This window comes from Salvelinus namaycush, chromosome 4 (genome assembly GCF_016432855.1).
Source record: "Salvelinus namaycush isolate Seneca chromosome 4, SaNama_1.0, whole genome shotgun sequence".
Lineage (NCBI taxonomy): Eukaryota > Metazoa > Chordata > Actinopteri > Salmoniformes > Salmonidae > Salvelinus > Salvelinus namaycush.
Genome location: NC_052310.1, coordinates 40,074,682 through 40,098,086, shown reverse-complemented (window position 1 = coordinate 40,098,086; position 23,405 = coordinate 40,074,682). Strand labels below are relative to the sequence as shown.

Below are 23,405 nucleotides of genomic sequence, written 5' to 3'. Positions count from 1 at the left end.
GCTAACAGGCTAGCACTCGCTTATAGATTTCTCTCTTTCACACTCAGCAGGCACACTTACACGAACACACACCTCATCTTCTATACACTCTCTCACAACACACTTAGTAGTAGGGTAAACTAGCTTTCACAGGGCAGACCTACACACAGACCTACACACTGACTAAACAACATAGACAGATTTATGATACTGTGTGTGGACAGGCATACGGGTCAGCATTTTAGGCAGTGTCATTTTTCAGTTGTGAACACTTGGTGACACTCATCAATGTCTTACTTCCAGAGTCTCAAGTCAGATGAGGACACCGGAAGCCATAAGGACGACGTCCATCAGACTTTTGAGGCACAAGGTACTTAAATATTTTCATTTAAAGGCGATTTAAACATGTTTTAAGTTTACTTCATTGTACATTCATTCTTCAAGACCGAAGTTTTTCCTGGTTAGGTCATGTGACCAGGAAAAACTCCTGGCCCTATTCATACAGTCTACTGCTATACCCTCTGAGGGACTTCCATCCTGACGTGTGTGTGTCTCAGGGCAGCAGAAGCGATGGAAGCGGGACAGTTCAGAGAGCACGCTCCACTCCCCTGGGCCGCGGGCCGAGGTGACAGACAGCCGGATAAGGGCGGTGTGGGAGGAGCTGGGGGTAGGAGTAGGTGGCTTTCTGAACAGGCAGGAGCTGTCCCTGGTCTGTGACCACCTTGGCCTGCAGGACCTGAATCCAGAGGTATGGCCAGCCCAACATTCCAGCCAGTGGTTGTGTTTTAATTCCCTAATTCCCGGAACTGTGCACTTGCTCACTCCCCCTCAAGGGATCATAAGTATTGGATTAGTGTAAACTTGGGCTAAGGGGAGTTTTCACCGTTTCTTCTATCAGTATGTACATCCGTCCATTCCTTTTTAATCCATGAGGGGGAGTAAGAGTGCACACCAAGGAGACGGGCAGGTAGTCTGACTGCAGTCAATGGTTACAAGCCAAGCATATCTGTGTGAATTTGACTTCGTGTTTTTAACCCCTGACTCTACGTGTTATCACACAGGAGTTGGACTCCCTCTTCAGAAAGTTGGACACTGACCTGGATGGGAGGGTCAGCCTCGGGGAGTTCCAGAAGGGTCTCTTCAGAGAGGGGGGTGTCCCAGCTCCCACCTCCTCCTCCACCCCCATACGCCCCAACCCCCATCGCTCACTCCAGCAGGTGAGCAGACAGACGGACACCCTTTTTAGGGCATGCGTACATGTTTTAACAGTAATTGATTTCTATGGAAACGTATGCGAGTGGGTCTGGGTCAGTAGAGTAAATGTATGTAATTAGGCCAGAACAATGATCCGTGGATAACACAAATGACAATATATTAGCACGTGGAACCTCCATCTGGCTCTAACTGAAGGGAGTTTGAGATTCATTCTATTTATAAGAAATACACTGTCACTTTACTTTAAATGGGTGGCTGATAGGGTGTTTTAAGGAGCCTATTGAGATATTCTCTGTGGCTCATAGTTTAGTATTAAGATAAAGGCGTAATAAAGTATTCCAAATTCTATGATCTATTGATTTATGCATTATCCCTTCAGTATCCGACATACAAAGCCTACTAATTATACTGGTACAGTTTCTGTGTATAAGTTTGCCATCTGTCACTCAGACCAATTTCCTGCTGGTCAATTAAGGAACTTTAGGCAGCTGCTGATCAAGTCATTGACTGTTGAGGGCGGAGCTTAGTCTGCCCTTCCTGCATTCCTTTGCAGAATGACCATATCCACACAAGGAGAAAGTCAGTCAGAAATCACGTATTGCATTTCAGGCCTGAAATCTGGCTGTGGTTTGTTAACATGGGCTATGAAAGACATCATCCGTTCTTTCAAAGCTGGGCATGTTGGTGCCTCTCAGGTATTAGGAACAACTTGCAAGTTGTTTTGATAGCTACGTGAACCAGCACCGAGACACCCAGTGTGTTTCTCAGCCTGAAAACTACTGCCACTCCTCCATGTCCTAAACTGGTGGGTGTAGTATGTCATGTGCAAATAGGGAATGGAAAATAGGCTAAGCCAGATTAAGTGTTACGACACCAAAAAAGCGTTTATTAGCGGCGTGTGAAACACATGTGTGTGTGGGACTGAGGCTCTTTTGTCTGTGGGAGCCTGGATTAAACAATGCACAGTGGGGGAGGTCAGGTTATTCTTGGAGAGAGCAGCATGACCGATGGAGGTGTTCCTGCGACAATGCCATGCCTCTCAAGGACTTCTTTGTGTTTCGATGGCATTGTGGGAACAGCAGTGAGGCTACACAAGCACGTCCGCACTGCACGGTGGTCTGCGGCGGTGAACTGAATTGGGCCATCCGCTAGCCTGTTCCTGTAGCTCTCATGTCTTCCTCTGTTTTCTCCCAGGCCTTCGAGGAGCGGACGGTGCGCTCCACCTCTCCCTCTCTCCTGTCTGCCACCGTGGGTCAGAGGCTGCTGACCAGGCTGGACGAAGGGTCGGGCTGCACCAGTCCAGAGAGGGTCATCGCCCTCTGGACCGGCGAGGGCATACGGAACAGCAGGGACATCCTACAGGTTAGTCCCAGACTAGTTTTGAACCAATGCACGTGTTCATCCAACTACAGTTTTTTTTTATTTGAACCTCCTGCTGTCACAGATACACATGCTCATTGCTTGTGCCAGTTATTTATCAGAAGTAGCCTTGAAATGTTGAGTACTCTGCCTTTTACGGCTGCTTGAATTGATATGTTGTTGAAGAGCCTTGGTGTTAGTTGGTTTGTACGGGATAAAGAAAGCTGCAGGGTTTCTAGGGGCATCTCCTTCCTGTGTGTGAAAAGTGTAATAGGAGTAGAATTTGAAATTGTCGTTTCCAGTTCCATGTAGCTGATGCTCTTTTACTTTCGATTAGATGCTTTAGTGTGCAACTATAATCTATGTAACGCAGCCTACAAAAGCCCCTAGCTAGACACGCTCTGATTTTTATATTAAGTGTTACCGAGATGATAATAATTGTGTAATCTGACACATTTTTAGTACAGTAGAGTGTAAACATGAGGACGAGCTGAATTTTGACCTGCATTTATATTTACCATACACCAGTTGTCAAAACACCTAGTCCACGAGAGCTACAGGGATGGAGGCTGGCACTAAAACACCAAATTGCACTCCAGGACCGGGGTTGTGGTGATTAAGTTACCACTGCCATGCGTTCATAAATTGACCTGTGCTGTTTGGTCCCCGCCAGACTCTGGACTTCCCCCTGGAAGAGCGGGTCAGTCTGGCGGAGCTCACCCTGGCCCTGGACAATGAGCTGCTGGTCAGCGGCAACGGCATCCACCAGGCCGCCCTCGTCTCCTACAAGAACGAGATCCAGTTCCTCCAGTGAGTCTTTGGTTTGATACTGTATACTTTGGTACTGCACCCTTCCATTGGATTCTAGAATGAAGGTCATGGCCAAAGAGAGTCCATAGAGAGCAATAGTAATGGTGTCCTTTTTGTAGGCACTAACTCCGCCCTGGCTCATTGGCTAAAGCATAATGGGGGAAATGAATGTGTTTTTGGATAAACGCCCGAAAATAAGGTCAGTGGTAAATGAAGGCTTAGGGGATCTTATACGTTTTGTTCAAAGCATTTTGAAGCATTTATGTAATCAAAACGAGCACATAAAGGCTTCATAATTCATAAAGGTCATGTAAACTGACTGCTATTATCTCGTAGAACAAACCGTGTAATATTTCCTAAGCCTGTGTTAACTTCAGAGCTTATTTTCTGCGCTCATCCCAAAACCCCATTCATTCCCCCCCCCCCCCCCCCCCCCATAGGAATGACTGAACGAACCATTGGTAACTAATTTCCGTTTTTTTTAGGACTACAAGCTGGCGAGCTCTGTTGCATCCCCTGGGTTAATTTCATGTATGAGCCAGTGACCCTTAATTCATTTACATCAACTGTTTATTGATTTCATGGTCAGGCATTGCTTTAAGGGGAATCATTGGTTCAACTTCACTAATGTGCAGAGAAACTGTAGCCTACATAATGGATTTTACTACGGCTCCGCCGAGAGATGTTGACGATGCTTTTGTATTGATGATTGTAAAAGTCGAGAGATGTTGACGATTGCTTTGTCAATTTAATGACTAACTTTGGAACCAAAATACAGCACTCCTTCATTTAAGTATTAATTTGCAAGTATTCAACTGCCGTGGTAAGACCATTTGGATTCTATATGCTTAATGTAGATATAATATCAACTCAGCAAAAAAATCATATCAACTCTTCTTTCAAAGATAATTCGTAAAAATCCAAATAACTTCACAGATATTCACTGTAAAGGGTTTAAACACTTTTCCCCATGTTTGTTCATTGAACCATAAACAATTAATGAACATGCACATGTGGAACGGTCGTTAAGACACTAACAGCTTACAGACGGTAGGCAATTAAGGTCACAGTTATGAAAACGTAGGACACTAAAGAGGCCTGTCTACTGACTCTGAAAAACACCAAAAGAAAGATGCCCAGGGTCCCTGCTCATCTGCGTGAACGTGCCTTCGGCATGCTGCAAGGAGGCATGAGGACTGCAGATGTGGCCCGGGCAATAAATTGAAATGTCCGTGCTGTGAGACGCCTAAGACAGCGCTACAGGGAGACAGGACGGACAGCTGATTGTCCTAATAGTGGCAGACTACATGTAACAACATCTGCACAGGATCGGTACAACCAAACATCACACCTGCGGGACAGGTACAGGATGGCAACAACAACTGCCCGCATTACACCAGGAAAGCACAATTCCTCCATCAGTGCTCAGACTGTCCGCAATAGGCTAAGAGCGGCTTGATTAAGGGCTTGTAGGCCTGTTGTAAGGCAGGTCCTCACCAGACATCACCGGCAACAACGCCGCCTATGGGCACAAACCCACCGTCGCTGGACCAGACAGGACTGGCAAAAAGTGCTCTTCACTGACGAGTCGAGGTTTTGTGTCATCAGGAGTGATGGTCGGATTCGCGTTTATCGTCGAAGGAATAAGCGTTACACCGAGGCCTGTACTCTGGAGCGGGATCGATTTTGAGGTGGAGGGTCCGTCATGGTCTGGGGCGGTGTGTCACAGCATCATCGGACTGAGCTTGTTGTCATTGCAGGCAATCTCAACGCTGTGCGTTACAGGGAAGACATCCTCCTCCCTCATGTGGTACCCTTCCTGCAGGCTCATCCTGACATAACCCTCCAGCATGACAATGCCACCAACCATCCTGCTCGTTCTGTGCGTGATTTCCTACAAGACAGGAATGTCAGTGTTCTGCCATGGCCAGCGAAGAGCCCGGATCTCAATCGCATTGAAGCACGCCTGGGACCTGTTGGATCGGAGGGTGAGGGCTAGGGCCATTCCCCCCCAGAAATGTCCGGGAACTTGCAGATGCCTTGGTGGAAGAGTGGGGTAACATCTCACAGCAAGAACTGGCAAATCTGGTGCAGTCCATGAGGAGGAGATGCACTGCAGTACTTAATGCAGCTGGTGGCCACACCAGATACTGACTGTTACTTTTGATTTTGACCCCTCCCCCCCTCCCTCCCTTTGTTCAGGGACACATTATTTCATTTCTGTTAGTCACATGTCTGTGGAACTTGTTGAGTTTGTTTCAGTTGAATAATCTTATGTTCATACAAATATTTACACATGTTAAGTTTGCTGAAAATCAACGCCGTTGACAGTGAGAGGACGTTTCTTTTATTGCTGAGTTTATATATATATATATATATATATATATATATATATTTGTGGCCTGCTGGAGGTCATTTTGCAGGGCTCTGGCAGTGCTACTCCTTGCACAAAGGCGGAGGTAGCGGTCCTGCTGCTGGGTTGTTGCCCTCCTACGGCCTCCTCCACATCTCCTGATGTACTGGCCTGTCTCCTGGTAGCGCCTCCATGCTCTGGACACTACGCTGACAGACACAGCAAACCTTCTTGCCACAGCTCGCATTGATGTGCCATCCTGGATGAGCTGCACTACCTGAGCCACTTGTGTGGGTTGTAGACTCTGTCTCATGCTACCACTAGAGTGAAAGCACCGCCAGCATTCAAAAGTGACCAAAACATCAGCCAGGAAGCATAGGAACTGAGAAGTGGTCTGTGGTTACCACCTGCAGAATCACTCCTTTATTGGGGGTGTCTTGCTAATTGCCTATAATTTCCACCTTTTGTCTATTCCATTTGCACAACAGCATGTGAAATTTATTGTCAATCAGTGTTGCTTCCTAAGTGGACAGTTTGATTTCACAGAAGTGTGATTGACTTGGAGTTACATTGTGTTGTTTAAGTGTTCCCTTTATTTTTTTGAGCAGTGTGTATATATATATATATATGTGTGTGTGCTGTTAAAGTTAGTCCTTCATGATGTACTGCGCTATTGGGTCATTCTGGTGAGTGATGTGGTAAGGTCCATGCTGAAATGTTTGTCCACTGGCTGTCCCTCAGGGTCCTAGCAGACCAGGCATGTCGGGAGAGGGACAAGGTAAAGGCCAACCTGGAGTGGGCCGACAGGAGGAACCTCCAGCTGGTCAGCGAGGTGGATGACAGACACGCCGCCATTGAGTCACTGAATGAAACCAAAATCAAGTAAGACCTGTTCTTCCTTCTCGTTATAGATTACAGACTGATCTGGTGGTTGGAAAATCTTGCTTGACTGGTTGTGAATTGTCATGATCTGAGTGTGACCTGTTGACCTTACTAGCATGTACTGTAAAGTAGCTCCTGTTGAATGGAGGAGAGGCAATGTAGTCAAACTTCTCTCTGATTGGCAGGAGTCTGGAGCAGGAGTTCCGGGATAGGCTTACGGCCCTGCGTTGTGAATCTGTGCAGGAGAGCGAGGTCCTGCTGCAGCAGGTGGAGCGTGAGCGGGCCAAGCTCAAAGAGGAAGTGGAGGTCCTACGGGCACATGATGCCAGTCTGCACGAGGAAGTCTGCAATGCCACCCAGGTGCCTGGCCCTATAGAGATGCCCCATGAGGTTTTGCAATGAGAAAAGCGTGCTAATAAGACAGGCAATTGTTTGACCACCCCTCCTACAAGATTCCTTGAGCTTAACCTCCTATTTTTGATTTCATTGCTTTAGGCTCCTTAAGCTTTTGAATACACTTTTGTGTGAGTATAAACTGGTTAACGTTCTGCAAGGAATTTTTCATCTCCCTCCCAGTCTCTTCTTTAGACTAGAGAACTCAAAGGAGAGGATTAGATTAGCCCATGTGATTTTTTTTGTTTGTTTTGTCTTGGCCTTCCTGCTTGCAGCATCCACCATCAGACACAGACACGCTCTATTCACACTCCAACTAGACCCACCCGCTCACAGACAACCAACCAATGGCAGACTGTTGCTTAGCTTCTTAACAATCCGCCCGTTGTTAGTACCCCTATTGTTCTCTATTGTGGGGTGATTATACTGTGTTGGATATCTTAAAGCGTTATTGTATCACTAAGTAACCCTCCCTCTGGGCTAACAGGAGAATGGCCGTTTGGAGGAGGAGGGCAGTGTTCTGAAGGGGAAGCTGTCAGAGACCGAGAGAACCATCTCTAAGCTGCAGAGAGACCTGGACCAGCTCCTACTAGACAAGGTGAGAGGGAGCTATGTGAGGATGGGCGTGATGATGTCATTCTGTGGTAACTCATCCTGGTAAAACTGCATAGCTCACTCCCTATGAATGATTGATGACGGTTTTCGTTTTGGTTGGCTGACGCAGTTTGGGAGCCTGGATCCAAACAACACAGAACTGCTTAACCAGGAGGAGCGCTTCTCTGAGATCATCAAGGAGTACGAGCTGCAGTGCCGGGTAAGCGAGAGAGGGAGCCAGAGAAAGTGTGCGTGTGTATGTGTGCTTGAGTCTGTGTTTTAAAGAATCATGCCTTGCGTGGAAGCCCCGAGGGGGCTTGACCTAGCCTGGTTACCAGACTTTTTAGCGAACATTCCACTAATTTGTCAAATGACAGGAGTGGCAAGGAGTGGATTGTAAGCTAAAAAGACTGTTACCAAGACTAGGCTTGACTTGGTTTACCTTTCACAATTTTCCAAAGCCTAGCAATTGGTTATACACGGCATGCATAACATTCATGATTCATGGCAAACATATTTTTTCTTCTTCTCACTTGCCTGTACAGAGTTGAGATCTGTTTTTGAGTGTATCATGACAAGCCTCTTGATTTATCCAAATGCCTCCCATTTTTGGGAACCTAGAAAGTGAAGGTGAGCGTGTTATTCTGGGTTCACAGAATGAGTGTTGCTGTGTGGCTTTACTAGCATGTGCACGTGGCAGTTGGTGAGGACATTGTTGACTGGTGCTGCTCTATCTCTATAGTAAGTCTGCTGTGTTTTGCTGGATGTGTTATTTATGTTTGTCTGAAGTGTCACCACTCTGCTAAATGACAAGTTTGTGTGTCACAGGCGCTGCGGGACCGGAATGACGAGTTGAACTCGGAGGTGGATTTTTTAAAGAGTCAGGGGATGGGGAGGAGATCCAGACAGGAAAGGGACACATCCACACACGCCTGGTCCAGCCGACGATCACTGACTACTGAGTCAGACTCTGGTAAATCCCTGTTTTCACCCGATTTTTGTCTTTAGAATCTATATTTGTGTTAAGAACATATTTAAATATTCTTTTCAGTTTTTACTTTGAAATGTATACTGAACAAAAATATAAACGCAACATGCAACAATTTCAGTTAGTTCATATAAGGAAATCAGTCAATTGAAATAAATTAATTAGGCCCTAATCTAGGGATTTCACGACTGGGCAGGGGTGCAGCCATGGGTGGTCCTTGGAGGGCCCCCCACACGAGGTGAAGGAGCCGGATTTGGAGGTCCTGAGCTGGCGTGGTTACTCCCTCAACTTGACATCTGTGGCATTATTGTGTGACACAACTGCACATTTTTAAAGTGGCCTTTTGAACATGCTGTTTAATCAGCTTCTTGATATGCCACACCTGTCAAGTAAATGGATTATCTTGGCAAAAGAGAAATGCTCACTAACCGGGATGTAAACACATTTGTGCACAAAATTTGAGAGAAATACGCTTTGTGCGTATGGAAAATGTCTGGAATTTTTTACATGTTGCGTTTATTTTTTGTTCAGTATATTTATTTAAACATACTGTATACTAAAGTTTTAACTGAACATTTTATAAAATGTTGTTCTCTAATGCACTTACACACACCTTCTCATTCCTCCACTCAGTCTCTCCAGTTACAGTTTAGCTTAAGTCACTTAACTACTCTTTACTGTAATCTTGTCCATTGTGCTTCAGATGACCCTGAGATGAAGAGAGGCATTTCTCCCATGGCGAGGAAAAAGCTTCAAGTGGCTGATAAGAATGGTAAGAATTGGAAACGGCAATATTTTTTCATTTTTTCCCCCTCTGTAAAAGCCTGTTGGGTGTGACTCGCACAACCTTGGTTATTTTGTTTCTGTTCCCTCAGGCCTGGGTTCTCTGGAGAGTCTGCCAGGTCTTGTTGTGAGCATTGAGACTGAGATGGCCATGGGACAGCTTAAGGAGAGGCACAGCCAAGAGGTGCAGGACCTGAAGATTGAGTTAGAGACCAAGGTAGAGAGGAGGCGTTGTGACACACAGGCTCACGCATTTTTGTATAGTTTTAATTATCGTCTCCTATTTTTTTGTCGTGAAAATAAGAGGTCCAATTGTAGGTAATTTGAGTGAAACGATGAGAAAAAAAAAAAAAAGAGGAAGTTCAGTACATGGGAAGAGCATTTTTCAAATTCTGGGATATCCCTGACCCCTCATCATTCTCGCCCCAAAGGTGAACTTCTACGAGCGCAGCCTGGAGCTGATGCGGCAGAACATGGAGGTGGAGAGGAAGGACATCTCTCAGGGCTTCAAGGTGGAGATCAGTGATCTGGAGGAGCAGAAGGCCCAGGTGGAGGAGCAGGTTAAGAGGCTCAGGGAGGAAGTGGAGAAGCTGCAGGCCCAGCTACAGCGCAGTTCCGGGGGCCTGGGAGGGCTAGGCTGGGGCACTGACCAGGAGAGAAGGGCCCAGCGCGAACAGGCAGAGCTGGAGCAGAACTATGCCCGGGAGATCAGTAACCTGGTCCAGAGGCTGACCTCAGAGAAAGACCAGCTGGAGGCTGAGCTGAAGCTCAGAATGGACCAGGAAGTGCTGCTCGTAAGGTGGGTGTGGCCATCTTATCTTACTCCCATGGCCTGTATTTTGTAATTCACCTCAATTCATTTCAAGTTTACATTGTTGTATAGGTTGGCTACCTGTTTCTCTTCTTTAAAAAAAAAAAAATGTTGGTGGCAACCGTAGTCCCTACAACTTCATCCCTTTAACTCGTAACACATACACTGAACTTACAAAACAATGGTGTGTATGTGAACTGGGAATGGTGTACAGTTTGTGTGCCTAAGTGAACAGTCTGTGCTATGTAATCAGGCAAGAGGCAGAGCAGCAGGTGTCTCAGATGAAGACACAGCAAGACCAGGCCCAGCACAGCCTCATGCACCAGCTACGCTGTGAGCGCCTGCGGCTGCAGGAACCAGAGCAGGAGAGGCACAGGGAGAGGCTCCACAGCACAGAGAGGGCGAGTGAGGAGCAGGCCAGGATCTGCAGCCGGGCCGCTGTGGAAAGGAAGAGGCTGGAGGAGGAGCACCAGGAGGAAGTTCAGCAGCTGAAGGAGCACATAGCCAGTCTGCAAAAGCAGGCTGATCTGGCCTCCGAGTCACACATAGAGCACAGTCAGTCAGAGGCTGAACTGGAAGAGACTTGCGGTCAGTGCAGTCAACTGCAGGTGGTTTGTGCCCAGCTAGAGGAAAGCACTGTGTCTCTGGCGTTTCATGAGGCTTTGACCGAGCGCCTGACCTCTGAACAGCAAGCTGTAGAGGAGCTGGGGTTGGTGAGGGATAGAGAGGGAGTGCTTTTCAGTGAGGTGTCTCAGCTAAGCGAGAAGCTGCGTATTCTACGGTCTGAATCTGAGACACTTCTTCAGGACAAAGAAATGGTGGCAGAGAATTGCAGCCGTCTGTCCTGTGCTTTCATGCAACAGCAAGTTCAACTGATGGCCAAAGAGGAAGACACGGAGACCCTGAGGGGAGGGTTGGAGACGGCACGGGAGGCCTTAATAAACGAAGTTGAGCGATGCTCAAGGCAGACTGCTGAGTTGGTCTCCCTGAAGACGGACCGAGCAAAGCTGATGGAGGAGCTGAGAAAACGCACGACTACCATTGACTGTCCGCAGTCAGATCTTGACTGTGTCACTGAGGAGTTAGACCAATGGAAGAGGGCAGAGGAGAATCTACAGGAAGCCTTGAGGCAGGAACGAACCAAGGTCACACAGATCCAATCCACCCTGGACCTGGAGAGGGAAGAGACGGGCAGTCTGAGCCAGGAGAACGCCCACTACATCCGCCTGGCAGACCAACTCTCCAACCAGATCGTAGAAATGGAAACTGAATCATCCAAACTCCGAGACCACATCCAAGAGCTGAAAGCCCAACTGAGTGAAACGTTCAACCTGGTTTCTAATCTAAGGACCCAGCTAGAGGCCAAATCCACAGAGGTACACCACCTTGTGTCAGATATGAAGCAGATGGCAGGTCTGTTAGAGATGGCGGAAGCCGTGTCTAATAAGCACTATAGGGAAGAGGAGCTGCGGAACTCCCAGCTGGAGATCAAGGAGAGTGAGCTGCGCTCCCTCAGAGGAAAAGCTGGCAGAACTGTCCAGCTCCAGCAGGCTCTGCTGTCCTCTCGGGCAGAGGTCCACGGGTTGGAGGAGGCCTTTGAGAAGGAGAAGGGCAGGATGAAGGAGCAGCTGGTGGAGATGGAGAAGCTGGTCATGGCTCTGGAGATGGTGATGGACCCTGCCAGTCCACACAGGTTTGTGACGTGCAGGCCGGTCACCAGAAATCAAACCTACCTTCGAATGACTAACCTTCACCTGCCTGATTGCAATGTTTTCTTCCCCAAATATGAGATTTGAATGACTAATTGCAACCGACCAGCTCTCATCTGAAAGAGATCCTCACCTTTTTCTCTTCAGAAACCTTCTGTCTTGGGCCTCCCGAGTGGCGCAGCGGTCTAAGGCATTACATCGCAGTGCTAGAGGCGTCACTACAGATCCGGGTTTGATCCTGGGCTGTGTCGCAGTCGGCCGCGACTGGGAGACCCCTGAGGCGGCGCACAATTGGCCCAGCATCGTCCGGGTTAGGGGAGGGTTTGGCCGGCTGAGATGTCCTTGTCCCATCGCGCTCTAGCGACTCCTTGTGGCGGCTGGGTGCATGCACGCTGACTTCAGGTTGCCAGCTGTACAGTGTTTCCTCCGACACATTGGTGCGGCTGGCTTCCGGGAGCAGTGTGTCAAGAAGCAGTGCGGCTTGGCGGGTCGTGTTTCGGAGGACGCATGGCTCTCGACCTTCGCCTCTCCCAAGTCCGTACAGGAGTTGCAGCGATGGGACAAGACCGTACCAATTGGATACCATAAAATTGGGGAGAAAAAAAGGGGTAAAATGTACATATTCAACAAAAAAAACTGTCTTCAACCATTTCTACACCTCCAACATCGAACTGTCTGGAATGCATTAACAATTTACTGTCTCTCTCTAATGGAATGTTTTTCACCTAGGTGTGCATGCTAGTAGATTTAATTTGTGTGAATAACATTTGTATTATTTGAATGTTTACCTGTCTAATCCCGTGTCCATTTTACTTCACCACAGAAGTCCATTGATTTCACCCAGTTTTATTTGGAACTCAAATGTTAGCGTCAAATTGTAAATTCTTCCCTGAAATTATTACCCAGAAAAATGCATTTGAGGAGAAACTCATATCTCAACTATTTCAACGCTAGATCTCAGCTAGACAAAGTCAACTGTGAGAACAGTGCACTGAAGGACAGATTGGCCATGTTACAGCAGGATGTCCAGAGACTTGAGGTGGAGATTATCCAGAAGAAGTAAGTTGATCCGTCAGTAATGTTGCTGTGAGAAAATGCTCAATTCAGATAGGGCTTACAAATGTCATATTTAAACTTTATCCTGTCTACACGGCAATGAATCATTCCTTTCCATCTTTGATTCCATCAGAAAGAAACTGGACAAAGTGGAGCAGGAACATGAGAAGAACAGGGAGGAGCAGGAGAGGCATTGCAAAGAGGTTTGTTTTCAAAAGTTTTTTTCCATTTTACCATAATCACCCTGCATAGTTCAACTGACCCTGTCAGCCTTATAGATTTTCATAGCCTACATTTGATCAATGGACACATGAACATTCTCAATGACCCAAGACCCAGTCTGATGAGCCCTTCCTCGATCCCCTCCCTCTCAGAACGCCAAATACCGTGAGGAGGTCCTGGTCATGAGCGCCCGGAACCTGCAGCTGAGCGACCAAAACGCTGAGTTGAGCTCCCGTCTCCGTGGCGACCAGGGGGCAGTCCAGATGCTGACAGAGCGGCTGGCGCAGGTGTCCCGGGAGCAGGAGGAGGGGGCGGCCGCAGCCAAGCAGCTCCAGGAGACCTCCACCCAGCAGGAGAGGGACAGGCTCCACCTGCAGGCAGCCTGGCAGCATGACAAGGAGCTGCTGGAGAGAGAGCTCAACACCACCAAGGACAAGGTATATATGGGGGACCTTTTGGACAGAATAATAATAATATAACAATATATATATATATATATATACACACACACAGTACCAGTCAAAAGTTTGGACACACCTACTCAGTCAAGGGTTTCTTCTTTATTTGTACTATTTTCTATGTTGTAGAATAATAGTGAAGACATCAAAAACTATGAAATAACACATATGGAATCATGTAAGGGGTCTGAAACTAGGCAAGTCAGTTATTTAACTAGGCAAGTAAGTTCTTAATGGTTGAATAAAAAATCAAGTGGCCTCCATCATAGAAATTAATTAAAATGTACATAAGTATTCAGACCCTTTACTCAGTACTTTGTTGAAGCGTCTTTGGCAGCGATTACAGCCTTGAGTCTTCTTGAATATGACACTACAAGCTTGGCACACCTGTATTTGGGGAGTTTCTCTTCAGATCCTCTCAAGCTCTGTCAAGTTGGATAGGGAGCGTCGCTGCACAGCTATTTTCAGGTCTCTCCAGAGATGTTCTATCGGGTTCAAGTCCGGGCTCTGTCTGGGCCACTCAAGGACATAGAGACTTGTCCCGAAGCCACTCCTGTGTTGTCCTGTTGGAAGGCGAACCTTCACCCCAGTCTGAGGTCCTGAGAGCTCTGGAGCAGATTTTCATCAAGGATCTCTCTGCACTTTGCTCAATTAATCTTTCCCTCGATCCTGACTAGTCTCCTAGTCCCTGCCGCTGAAAAACATCCCCACAGCATGATGCTGCCACCAGCATGTTTCACCGTCGGGATGGTGGCAGTTTTCCTACATATGTGATGCTTAGCATTCAGGCCAAAGAGTTCAGTCTTGGTTTCATCAGACCAGAGAATCTTGTTTCTCATGGTCTTTGGTGCCTTTTGGCAACTCCAAGCGGGATTTCATGTGCCTTTTACAGAGCAGTGGCTTCCGTCTGGCCACTTGACCATAAAGGCCTGATTGGTGGAGTACTGCAGAGATAGTTATCCTTCTGGAAGTTTCTTCCATCTCCACAGAGGAACTCTAGCACTCTTGTCAGAGTGACCGTCAGATTATTGGTCACCTCCCTGACTAAGACCCTCTCCCCCGATTGCTCAATTTGGCCGGGCGGCCAGTTCTAGGAAGAGTCTTGGTGGTTCCAAACTTCTTCCATTTACGAATGATGGACCTTCAATGCTGCAGACATTTTTTGGTACCCTTCCCCTTTGGTTATGCATCAGTAGTCACTCAATTAGACCATATCAGCAAAAATGGTTTAGATTGGTCTAGCGGCCAGCTATCTAAACTTGTAAGCATGGTCGAATTACTGTCCAGGGTGGGGCCGATTTTAATCATAAATTATCATATTTAAAACTGCAAACATTTGCCTCCACCCAATGACAAAATGTGTAGAATTGCATGAAATGTACTTAAATGTTCTCTTTGTTATCACAAAGGGGGCTAGCTGAAATGTTTTGCTCACGGGGGGGGGGGGTATGGATGTGGGTACGCAGACCCACGAGCCACTGCGGCCCCTCGTGATGTGTTCCGTTTGAGTTTCTCCCATCAAAGTTGCCCATCCCTGGTCTTGATACTAAGTTTGGTCTAAATTGTAAAGAATGTAAGACAATTTATTGTTCAGCTTTTAAAAATAAAATTATCGTCTATCTAACGGGTCTCATTAATGAACCTTGGTTCTTGAATGTTTTGTTTGTTCTTAGCTCCAACGTTTGTCGGAGGTGGAGTCCTCGCTGACCAGCTTGACCCTGAAACACCAGTGGCTGGAGCAGGATAAGGAGAGGCTGCTGAGGGAGGCAGAGGAGAGGACCCATAAAGTGAGAGAAGGATCTACTTGGCTATAGCATCTCTGTTGGGGTGGGGGCTTGTCATCTTCCAAGTACTAAATGCTAGGTTTCCTCTGACTATGTATGAATGTTTGTTTACAGGTTGAGATGCTCCAGGATTCTCTTCGCTACGTGGACTCCCAGACAGAGCTGCTTCGTTCCAAACTTCAGGCTGTGGGTCAGGAGAAGACTGATCAGGCCCAGGAAGTTGCCAACCACCAGAGGATGCTGCAGGAGGCCCAGGACAAGGTGGGTGACAAGGTGCTGCTCCTGAATTTGCGCTTTAATATAGAGTATTGATACAACAGCTCTTTGACTGACTTCATTGTTGTGTGCTGATCATCAGGTAAAGGAGCTGGAGGCCAGCATGGGCAGGCTGAGTAGGGAGAAGGAGCAGCTGCGTCTGGCCCAGAAACATCATGAGGAGGAGGCCACCATGGCCCTACAGGAGGAGTGCCAGAGCCTGCGCCTTCAAAACCAGGAGCTGTTCCACGAGGTAGGACTACGTCACTTGCTCCTGAAGCTATTGTTCTTCCTTGTTCAACAACATATAACACTGAGGCAGTTGATGTGATGGGCAGTAAGTTAGCATAGTAGCACAGATAGGAGACAGATGTCTCACAGGATGTATGAATCTGAAGCATCGGTTTAGCACTTCTTCTCGCCACCAAATATGGCGATTTGAGGGGAAGTCCAGTGGGAAAAGATGGAGCTAGATGGGACTTGGCCAACATTCTGCAAATGTTCTCATTGATGAAACATTCGATCTCAATGCATTTCTGCTCCAAAAACTAGAATCTGTTAATAAGAGTGCGGCAAGTTTTGTAGACTTTACCATTTCTAAAAGTAAAAAAAAAATGGCATTGTTTAGAAGGAGTGCAAGGGCGAATTGAGTTATTGCACATGCACACTTCATAGTAGGCATTCCCTAATGACAATATGCAAATGCCTGCTAGTACGCACCAATAAGATCTTGCTAGCTCGTGCTTCCACCTCCTTGCTTTTTCAGCCCACTATGCTTCATTTGCTCTTAATTGGAAACAACACCGGAGGTGTGTCTTGGGTTTGTTACCAGTAATGTTCCCTCGAAGCTGCGCGCGGCCACGCACCTCCTCCAGGACTGCTGTGCGGAAGAAATGCCAGGCCCCGCAAGAGCTTGAACTTCACTGAGTTTGCCCCATTCGTTTTCACTATATAGATAAAAACTAATTCTGTGATCGAATCAACATTATATCAGTCCCTTTTCAATGCAACAAACCAAAGCAAATGAGTCTGATTTTGTTGTTGGCAGAGGCAGAGCACAACGGGGTAGCCCACGAGCTGTCTTTCAATCTCCCGCGAGTGAATGCACGTTTCAGATCAGTTCAGATGTGGACATTTGTTGATATTCTTTGCTAGTTAGCGAGTTATTAGCTCAGTTATAGATGAGTATAGGTCAGCAATGGGGAGTTACTGCTTCCTACAAGAGCGCAAAACATGTAGGCTACATTTCAACTGTCTTTGAAAAGCCAGTCCGGTAAGAAGCATATGTCTTAATAAAAAGGGGCAATAAGCCAATATGGAGGCTAGCCCTCTGCATTCTCTAATTCTCTGTATAGTAATAATAATACTTTTTATTTTATTTTGTAAAGTGGTTTCTTGCATCATATAACACAATGCAATTGACAGTCACCTATTTGTCCCATGGTGTTAAAGACCAAGTAAAAACTCATGAATTAATGTCAAGTCCTTCGTAATGTACTTTTTTAAGTCTCATGCAATGTAGGCTTGCATTGAACACCACATTTAGGCTACTGACCTACAGTGGGGAGAACAAGTATTTGATACACTGCCGATTTTGCAGGTTTTCCTACTTACAAAGCATGTAGAGGTCTGTAATTTTTATCATAGGTACACTTCAACTATGAGAGACGGAATCTAAAACAAAAATCCAGAAAATCACATTGTATGATTTTTAAGTAATTCATTTGCATTTTATTGCATGGCATAAGTATTTGATCACCTACCAACCAGTAAGAATTCCGGCTCTCACAGACCTGTTAGTTTTTCTTTAAGAAGCCCTCCTGTTCTCCACTCATTACCTGTATTAACTGCACCTGTTTGAACTCGTTACCTGTATAAAAGACACCTGTCCACACACTCAATCAAACAGACTCCAACCTCTCCACAATGGCCAAGACCAGAGAGCTGTGTAAGGACATCAGGGAAAAAATTGTAGACCTGCACAAGGCTGGGATGGGCTACAGGACAAAAGGCAAACCGCTTGGTGAGAAGGCAACAACTGTTGGCGCAATTATTAGAAAATGGAAGAAGTTCAAGATGACGGTCAATCACCCTCGGTCTGGGGCTCCATGCAAGATCTCACCTCGTGGGGCATCAATGATCATGAGGAAGTGAGGGATCAGCCCAGAACTACACGGCAGGACCTGGTCAATGACCTGAAGAGAGCTGGGACCACAGTCTCAAAGAAAACCATTAGTAACACACTACGCCGTCATGGATTAAAATCCTGCAGCGCACGCAAGGTCCCCCTGCTCAAGCCAGCGCATGTCCAGGCCCGTCTGAAGTTTGCCAATGACCATCTGGATGATCCAGAGGAGGAATGGGAGAAGGTCATGTGGTCTGAAGAGACAAAAATAGAGCTTTTTGGTCTAAACTCCACTCGCCGTGTTTGGAGGAAGAAGGATGAGTACAACCCCAAGAACACCATCCCAACCGTGAAGCATGGAGGTGGAAACATCATTCTTTGGGGATGCTTTTCTGCAAAGGGGACAGGACGACTGCACCGTATTGAGGGGAGGATGGATGGGGCCATGTATCGCGAGATCTTGGCCAACAACCTCCTTCCCTCAGTAAGAGCATTAAAGATGGGTCGTGGCTGAGTCTTCCAGCATGACAACGACCCGAAACACACAGCCAGGGCAACTAAGGAGTGGCTCCGTAAGAAGCATCTCAAGGTCCTGGAGTGGCCTAGCCAGTCTCCAGACCTGAACGCAATAGAAAATCTTTGGAGGGAGCTGAAAGTCCGTATTGCCCAGCGACAGCCCCGAAACCTGAAGGATCTGGAGAAGGTCTGTATGGAGGAGTGGGCCAAAATCCCTGCTGCAGTGTGTGCAAACCTGGTCAAGAACTACAGGAAACGTATGATCTCTGTAATTGCAAACAAAGGTTTCTGTACCAAATATTAAGTTCTGCTTTTCTGATGTATCAAATACTTATGTCATGCAATAAAATGCTAATTAATTACTTAAAAATCATACAATGTGATTTTCTGGATTTTTGTTTTAGATTCTGTCTCTCACAGTTGAAGTGTACCTATGATAAAAAAATTACAGACCTCTACATGCTTTGTAAGTAGGAAAACCTGCAAAATCGTCAGTGTATCCAATACTTGTTCTCCCCACTGTATATCATAGAAATCAATCTATTTCTATGTGAAAATGTTATGGGATTTGCTCTTTTGTTTTGTTGGTAGGCCTACATTATGCCTATTGGCTACTGTCTAAAACTGTAAGGGTACAGCCTCAGTGTTCACTATAAATGCACGCTGGAAGTTGTACCAAATTCTCACAACGTTCAAGTTTCCTCTAACAAGACCTAAAAGTTTCTCAGTGCCCCAAAAAATGTGAGGGAACATTGGTTACCAGTGTCTTTGATAGTCTTTCTGAAATGTAGGTTGAAGTTCACGGTTGTGCTCTGTTTCCTTCAGGTGTGTCAGCTGCAGGGCCAAGACTTCGAGGTACAGAGTCTGACCCAGGAGTGCCTGACTATGAAGAGCAAACAGGCACAACTGGAGGCTGCTTGGGCGGAGGCACAGGACCAGGTGATTACGCCACACATTTTGGTCAAATAATTGATCAATTTACTTTTGCTGAGGCACCAAATCTCTAAACTGAAAGCAGGTTTGCCAATTTAAACTCAAATTAAGCAACTAACACCATGGTCCAAGTTTGTACTAATCCTCCCCCTAAGGCTTGTGAAAGTTTAGGCTAATTCCTTTCATGAAAATGTCCAAACTCCATTCTTATGTCCTATTGAGTCTATCAGCATGTTTGAGGGGATCAGTTTGAGCAAGAATAGTTTGGGATGCAAATCTGACTACAATGTAGTCGATGCTCAAGCACACTGTTTTTTTGTGCAGGCACTGCGGGCAGAGACAGCCTTGACCCTGGCCCAGGCCCAGCATGCCCAGCAGCTGCAGCAGTTCAGGGAGCAGGCAGGACTGGGGTCTAGGGAGCAGCTGGCACACCTCCAGGCCCAGCTGGCAGAGGAGCGGCGCAGGGGGCAGCAGCTGGAGGAGACGCTCCGCACACAGGCCCAGCAAGCCAGTGCCCAGATGGGCCTGCAGCAGGTACTTTACTGCACCACAGGAAATGTATATGATGTTGACATGGTCTAAATGCTCTCTTTCTGTTGGCGCTCAGGAGCAATATGAAAAGGTGATGGGGGACATGCAGGAGAGGATGGAGGAGGTGGAGACCAAGCTGAGGAGTGTGCGCATGATGCTGCAGGAGAAGGTCAACCAGCTGAAGGAGCAGGTCAGTTTACCGTTCATATGAGACAAACAGCAGAGTCAGAGAAATATGTCCTGAAAATCTGACTATTTAATTGTGTCCCTTTCCCTCCCACAGCTTGCGAAGAATGCCAAGTCGGACATCATGCTGAAGGACCTGTATGTGGAGAACTCCCAGCTGATGAAGGCACTTCAGGTCACTGAGCAGCGGCAGAAGAGTGCTGAGAAAAAGAACTTCATCTTAGAGGAGAAGATTACAGCCCTCAACAAGCTCCTTCGTAAGATCGCCCCTGCCTCCCTCTCGGCGTAGGAGTTCCCTACTACTCAGAACAATGCTACTCCCCAAAATACATTGACATTTGTGAAACAGTTTCCTTCCCTTAACCTTAGAATAGGGATGACAGTCCCAATGACATGTTTATGCTTAATGTGGCAAGTGGTCCACAATATGATTTTGTACAATCTATAACAAAATCACTGTGTTACACCTTCCTCTTGGGATGGCGGGTTTGACTGCACACAATTGGCACAGGTTGTGGGTAAGTGGAACAGAACGTTAAGTGTTTTCAGCTACCGGGGTAATATGCATGACTTTTGTGTATATAAAATATATTTTTTTATTTTAATTATATTGAGGTTAACGCGAGACCCATTTTTTTTTTGTGATGGTCGATCAGAAGTTTCTATGAAGTATTCTCTGTAGAGGCAGGTAGTCTGTTAGTCTGTTCGTTACCTTCTAATAACCTATCCTCCAGCATCATGCTGTGTTGGTAGGTCTGAGAGTCAATTAGATGTTTAATGTATAAATAACATTCCAGTTTGATCACCAAACACACTCTATTATTAAGGTACTTAACTTTACGTTTTGGTCTGTCTGTGATGAATGGTACTGTAAGCGAAAAGCTGAAACCTCTCTTAATCACACAAAATGAGTCAAAGAAATGGTTTAGCTACTTGTTTAATAAAGTTATTTATGGTATTTTAAAGTATCAACCAAAAGCGCAGTACAGTATTTACAAATGTAAAGTTTTGATACACATGCCCTTTTTTATCAAATCAGCACAATTTTCAACCCTGATGCACTGCTGTACAGAACCTTTTGAGTACTAAAAAAGGTTGTTGGGACAATGTATTGTCAGTCGAGCAATGTATTTAGGTCATTATTGAAAAAACACTAACATGCAAGCTGTGGATTTGTCATGCACTACACAATCAATGTAAAACAAAACTGACCAAGTAATAGATGTCCTCGAGCTAAGCATGAATTCATTCTTGTTTTTAAAGCACTTTTTCAAAACGGCATGACCTGAAGCATTGTATCACTCCAGTGGATAATCTTCTCTGCCGAAACAAAGGTATGGTATTTGATCTAAGACATGATATGCTCCAAGACCCCCTGGCGTATCAACTGCTCACACTTCCATTTTGGCAAAGTGCTGTTGAGTTTGAGTGTTAATCATGTTTATTGCCTTACAAAACACGTATACACAGAGCAAAAATATAAACGCAACATGGAAAGTGTTGGTTTCATGCGCTGAAAAAGCTTCATGCACAAAATGTGTATTTCTCTCCAATTTTGTGCACAAGTTTGTTTACATTCCTGTTAGTGAGCATTTCTCCTTTGCCAAGATAATCCATCCACCTAACGGATGGCATGTCAAGAAGCTGATTAAACAGCGTGATCATTACGTCTGAGACCGGACAGCTGATGAAATTGAGTTTGCATAACTGAAGAATTTCTACACTGTCAGAAACCATCTCAGGGAAGCTCATCATCGTGCATTTGTCCTCGTCAGGGTCTTGACCCGACTGCAGTTCGGCGTTGTAACCGACTTCAGTGGGCAAATACCTTCAATGGCCACTGGTATGGTGGAGAAGTGTGCTCTTCACAGATGAATCCCGATTTCAACTGTACTGGGCAGAAGACCCATGTCGTTGTGTGGGTTTGCTAATGTCATTGGTATAAAGTACTTTTAAGTATTTTTGGGGGGTGTCTGTACTTTACTATTTCTATTTTTGACAACTTTTACTTCACTACATTCATTAAAAAATGATGTACTTTTTACTGCATACATTTTCCCTTGCACCCAAAAGTACTCGTTACATTTTGAATGCAGGACAGGAAAATGGTCTAAATCACACACTTATCAAGAGAACATCCCTCGTCATCCCTACTGCCTCTGATCTGGCAGACTCACTGAACACATGCTTCGTTTGTAAATGTCTTGAGTGTTGGAGCATGCTCCTGGCTATCCGTAAATAAAAAATAAAATGGTGCCGTCTGGTTTGCTTAATATAATGAATTTGAAATTATTTATACTTTTACTTTTGATACTTGAGTATATTTTAGCAATTACATTTACTTTTGATACTTAAGTATATTCAAAACCAAATACTTTTAGACTTTTACTCAAGTAGGATTTTACTGGGCTACTTTCACTTTCTAAGGTATCTTTACTTTTACTCAGGTATGACAATTGGGTACAATTTCCACTACTGGCTAATGTCAATGTTGTGAACAGAGTGCCCAATGGTGGCAGTGGGGTTATGGTATGGACAGGCATAAACTATGGACAACAAACACAATTGCATTTATTATCGATGGCAATTTCATTGCACAGAAATACCGTGACGAGATCCTAAGGCCCATTGTCGTGCCATTCATCCGTCGCCATCACCTCATATTCGAGAATGATAATGACACAAGGATCTGTACACAATTCCTGGAAGCTGAAAATGTCCCAGTTCTTCCATGGCCTGTATACTCACCAGACATGTCACCCATTGAGCATGTTTGGGATGCTCTGCATCGACGTGTACGACAGCATGCTCCAGTTCCCGCCAATATCCAGAAACTTCGCACAGCCATTGAAGAGGAGTGGGACAACATTCCTTAGGCCACAATCAACAGCCTGATCAACTTATGCGAAGGAGATGTGTCGAGCTACATTAGGCAAATGGTGGTCACACCAGATACTGACTGGTTTTCTGATCCACGCCCCTACCTTTTTTAAGGCGTCTGTGACCAACAGATTCCCAGTCATGTGAAATCCATAGACTAGGGCCTAATGAATTTATTTCAATTCTGATTTCCTAATATGAAATGTAACTCTGAAATTGTTGCATTTATATTTTTGTTCAGTGTATATAGTGATGGTTTTCACATGTATAGTAAGGTTATGGGTTTTGAACATACCTGACTGTTTTTCTTCAAAAGAATGACAATCCCGTCATCTATTTCAAACTCGACCATGATCTTTTAAACAGCGCACCTATGGAGAGAAATACATTTGGTGATCAACAACCTAAATGGCAAGAGGGTAAAAACGATAGAACATTCCAATACCTACAACTAGCAAAATAAAGACCAAAGCAAGGAAAATCATCTATGTTGATCAAGAGTGTGTGTGTGTGCTATAGATTGATACAGTTGATGACTAAGGGCCCGATTCAGATTTAGGAAATGTACGCCTTTTCTAGGCAC

General features: G+C 45.7%; 1 protein-coding gene across 1 annotated transcript in view; it reads left to right on the top strand.

The window, feature by feature from the left end:
* Positions 1–20,910, top strand: part of LOC120046524 (ninein-like protein) — a 45,479-nt gene extending 24,569 nt beyond the window's left edge. Inside the window, exons 5-28 of the mRNA XM_038991831.1 lie at positions 283–349; positions 537–727; positions 1,041–1,196; positions 2,389–2,556; positions 3,227–3,363; positions 6,458–6,598; positions 6,784–6,958; positions 7,479–7,589; positions 7,716–7,805; positions 8,414–8,558; positions 9,277–9,345; positions 9,449–9,573; positions 9,788–10,155; positions 10,421–11,860; positions 12,831–12,935; positions 13,066–13,135; positions 13,307–13,591; positions 15,286–15,399; positions 15,511–15,657; positions 15,755–15,904; positions 19,118–19,231; positions 19,550–19,759; positions 19,833–19,946; positions 20,040–20,910. Coding sequence (XP_038847759.1) covers positions 283–349; positions 537–727; positions 1,041–1,196; positions 2,389–2,556; positions 3,227–3,363; positions 6,458–6,598; positions 6,784–6,958; positions 7,479–7,589; positions 7,716–7,805; positions 8,414–8,558; positions 9,277–9,345; positions 9,449–9,573; positions 9,788–10,155; positions 10,421–11,860; positions 12,831–12,935; positions 13,066–13,135; positions 13,307–13,591; positions 15,286–15,399; positions 15,511–15,657; positions 15,755–15,904; positions 19,118–19,231; positions 19,550–19,759; positions 19,833–19,946; positions 20,040–20,231 — 4,884 coding nt within the window. The 3' untranslated portion in view covers positions 20,232–20,910. The remainder of the gene's footprint in view (positions 1–282; positions 350–536; positions 728–1,040; positions 1,197–2,388; positions 2,557–3,226; positions 3,364–6,457; positions 6,599–6,783; positions 6,959–7,478; positions 7,590–7,715; positions 7,806–8,413; positions 8,559–9,276; positions 9,346–9,448; positions 9,574–9,787; positions 10,156–10,420; positions 11,861–12,830; positions 12,936–13,065; positions 13,136–13,306; positions 13,592–15,285; positions 15,400–15,510; positions 15,658–15,754; positions 15,905–19,117; positions 19,232–19,549; positions 19,760–19,832; positions 19,947–20,039) is intronic.
* Positions 20,911–23,405: the final 2,495 nt, after the last annotated feature.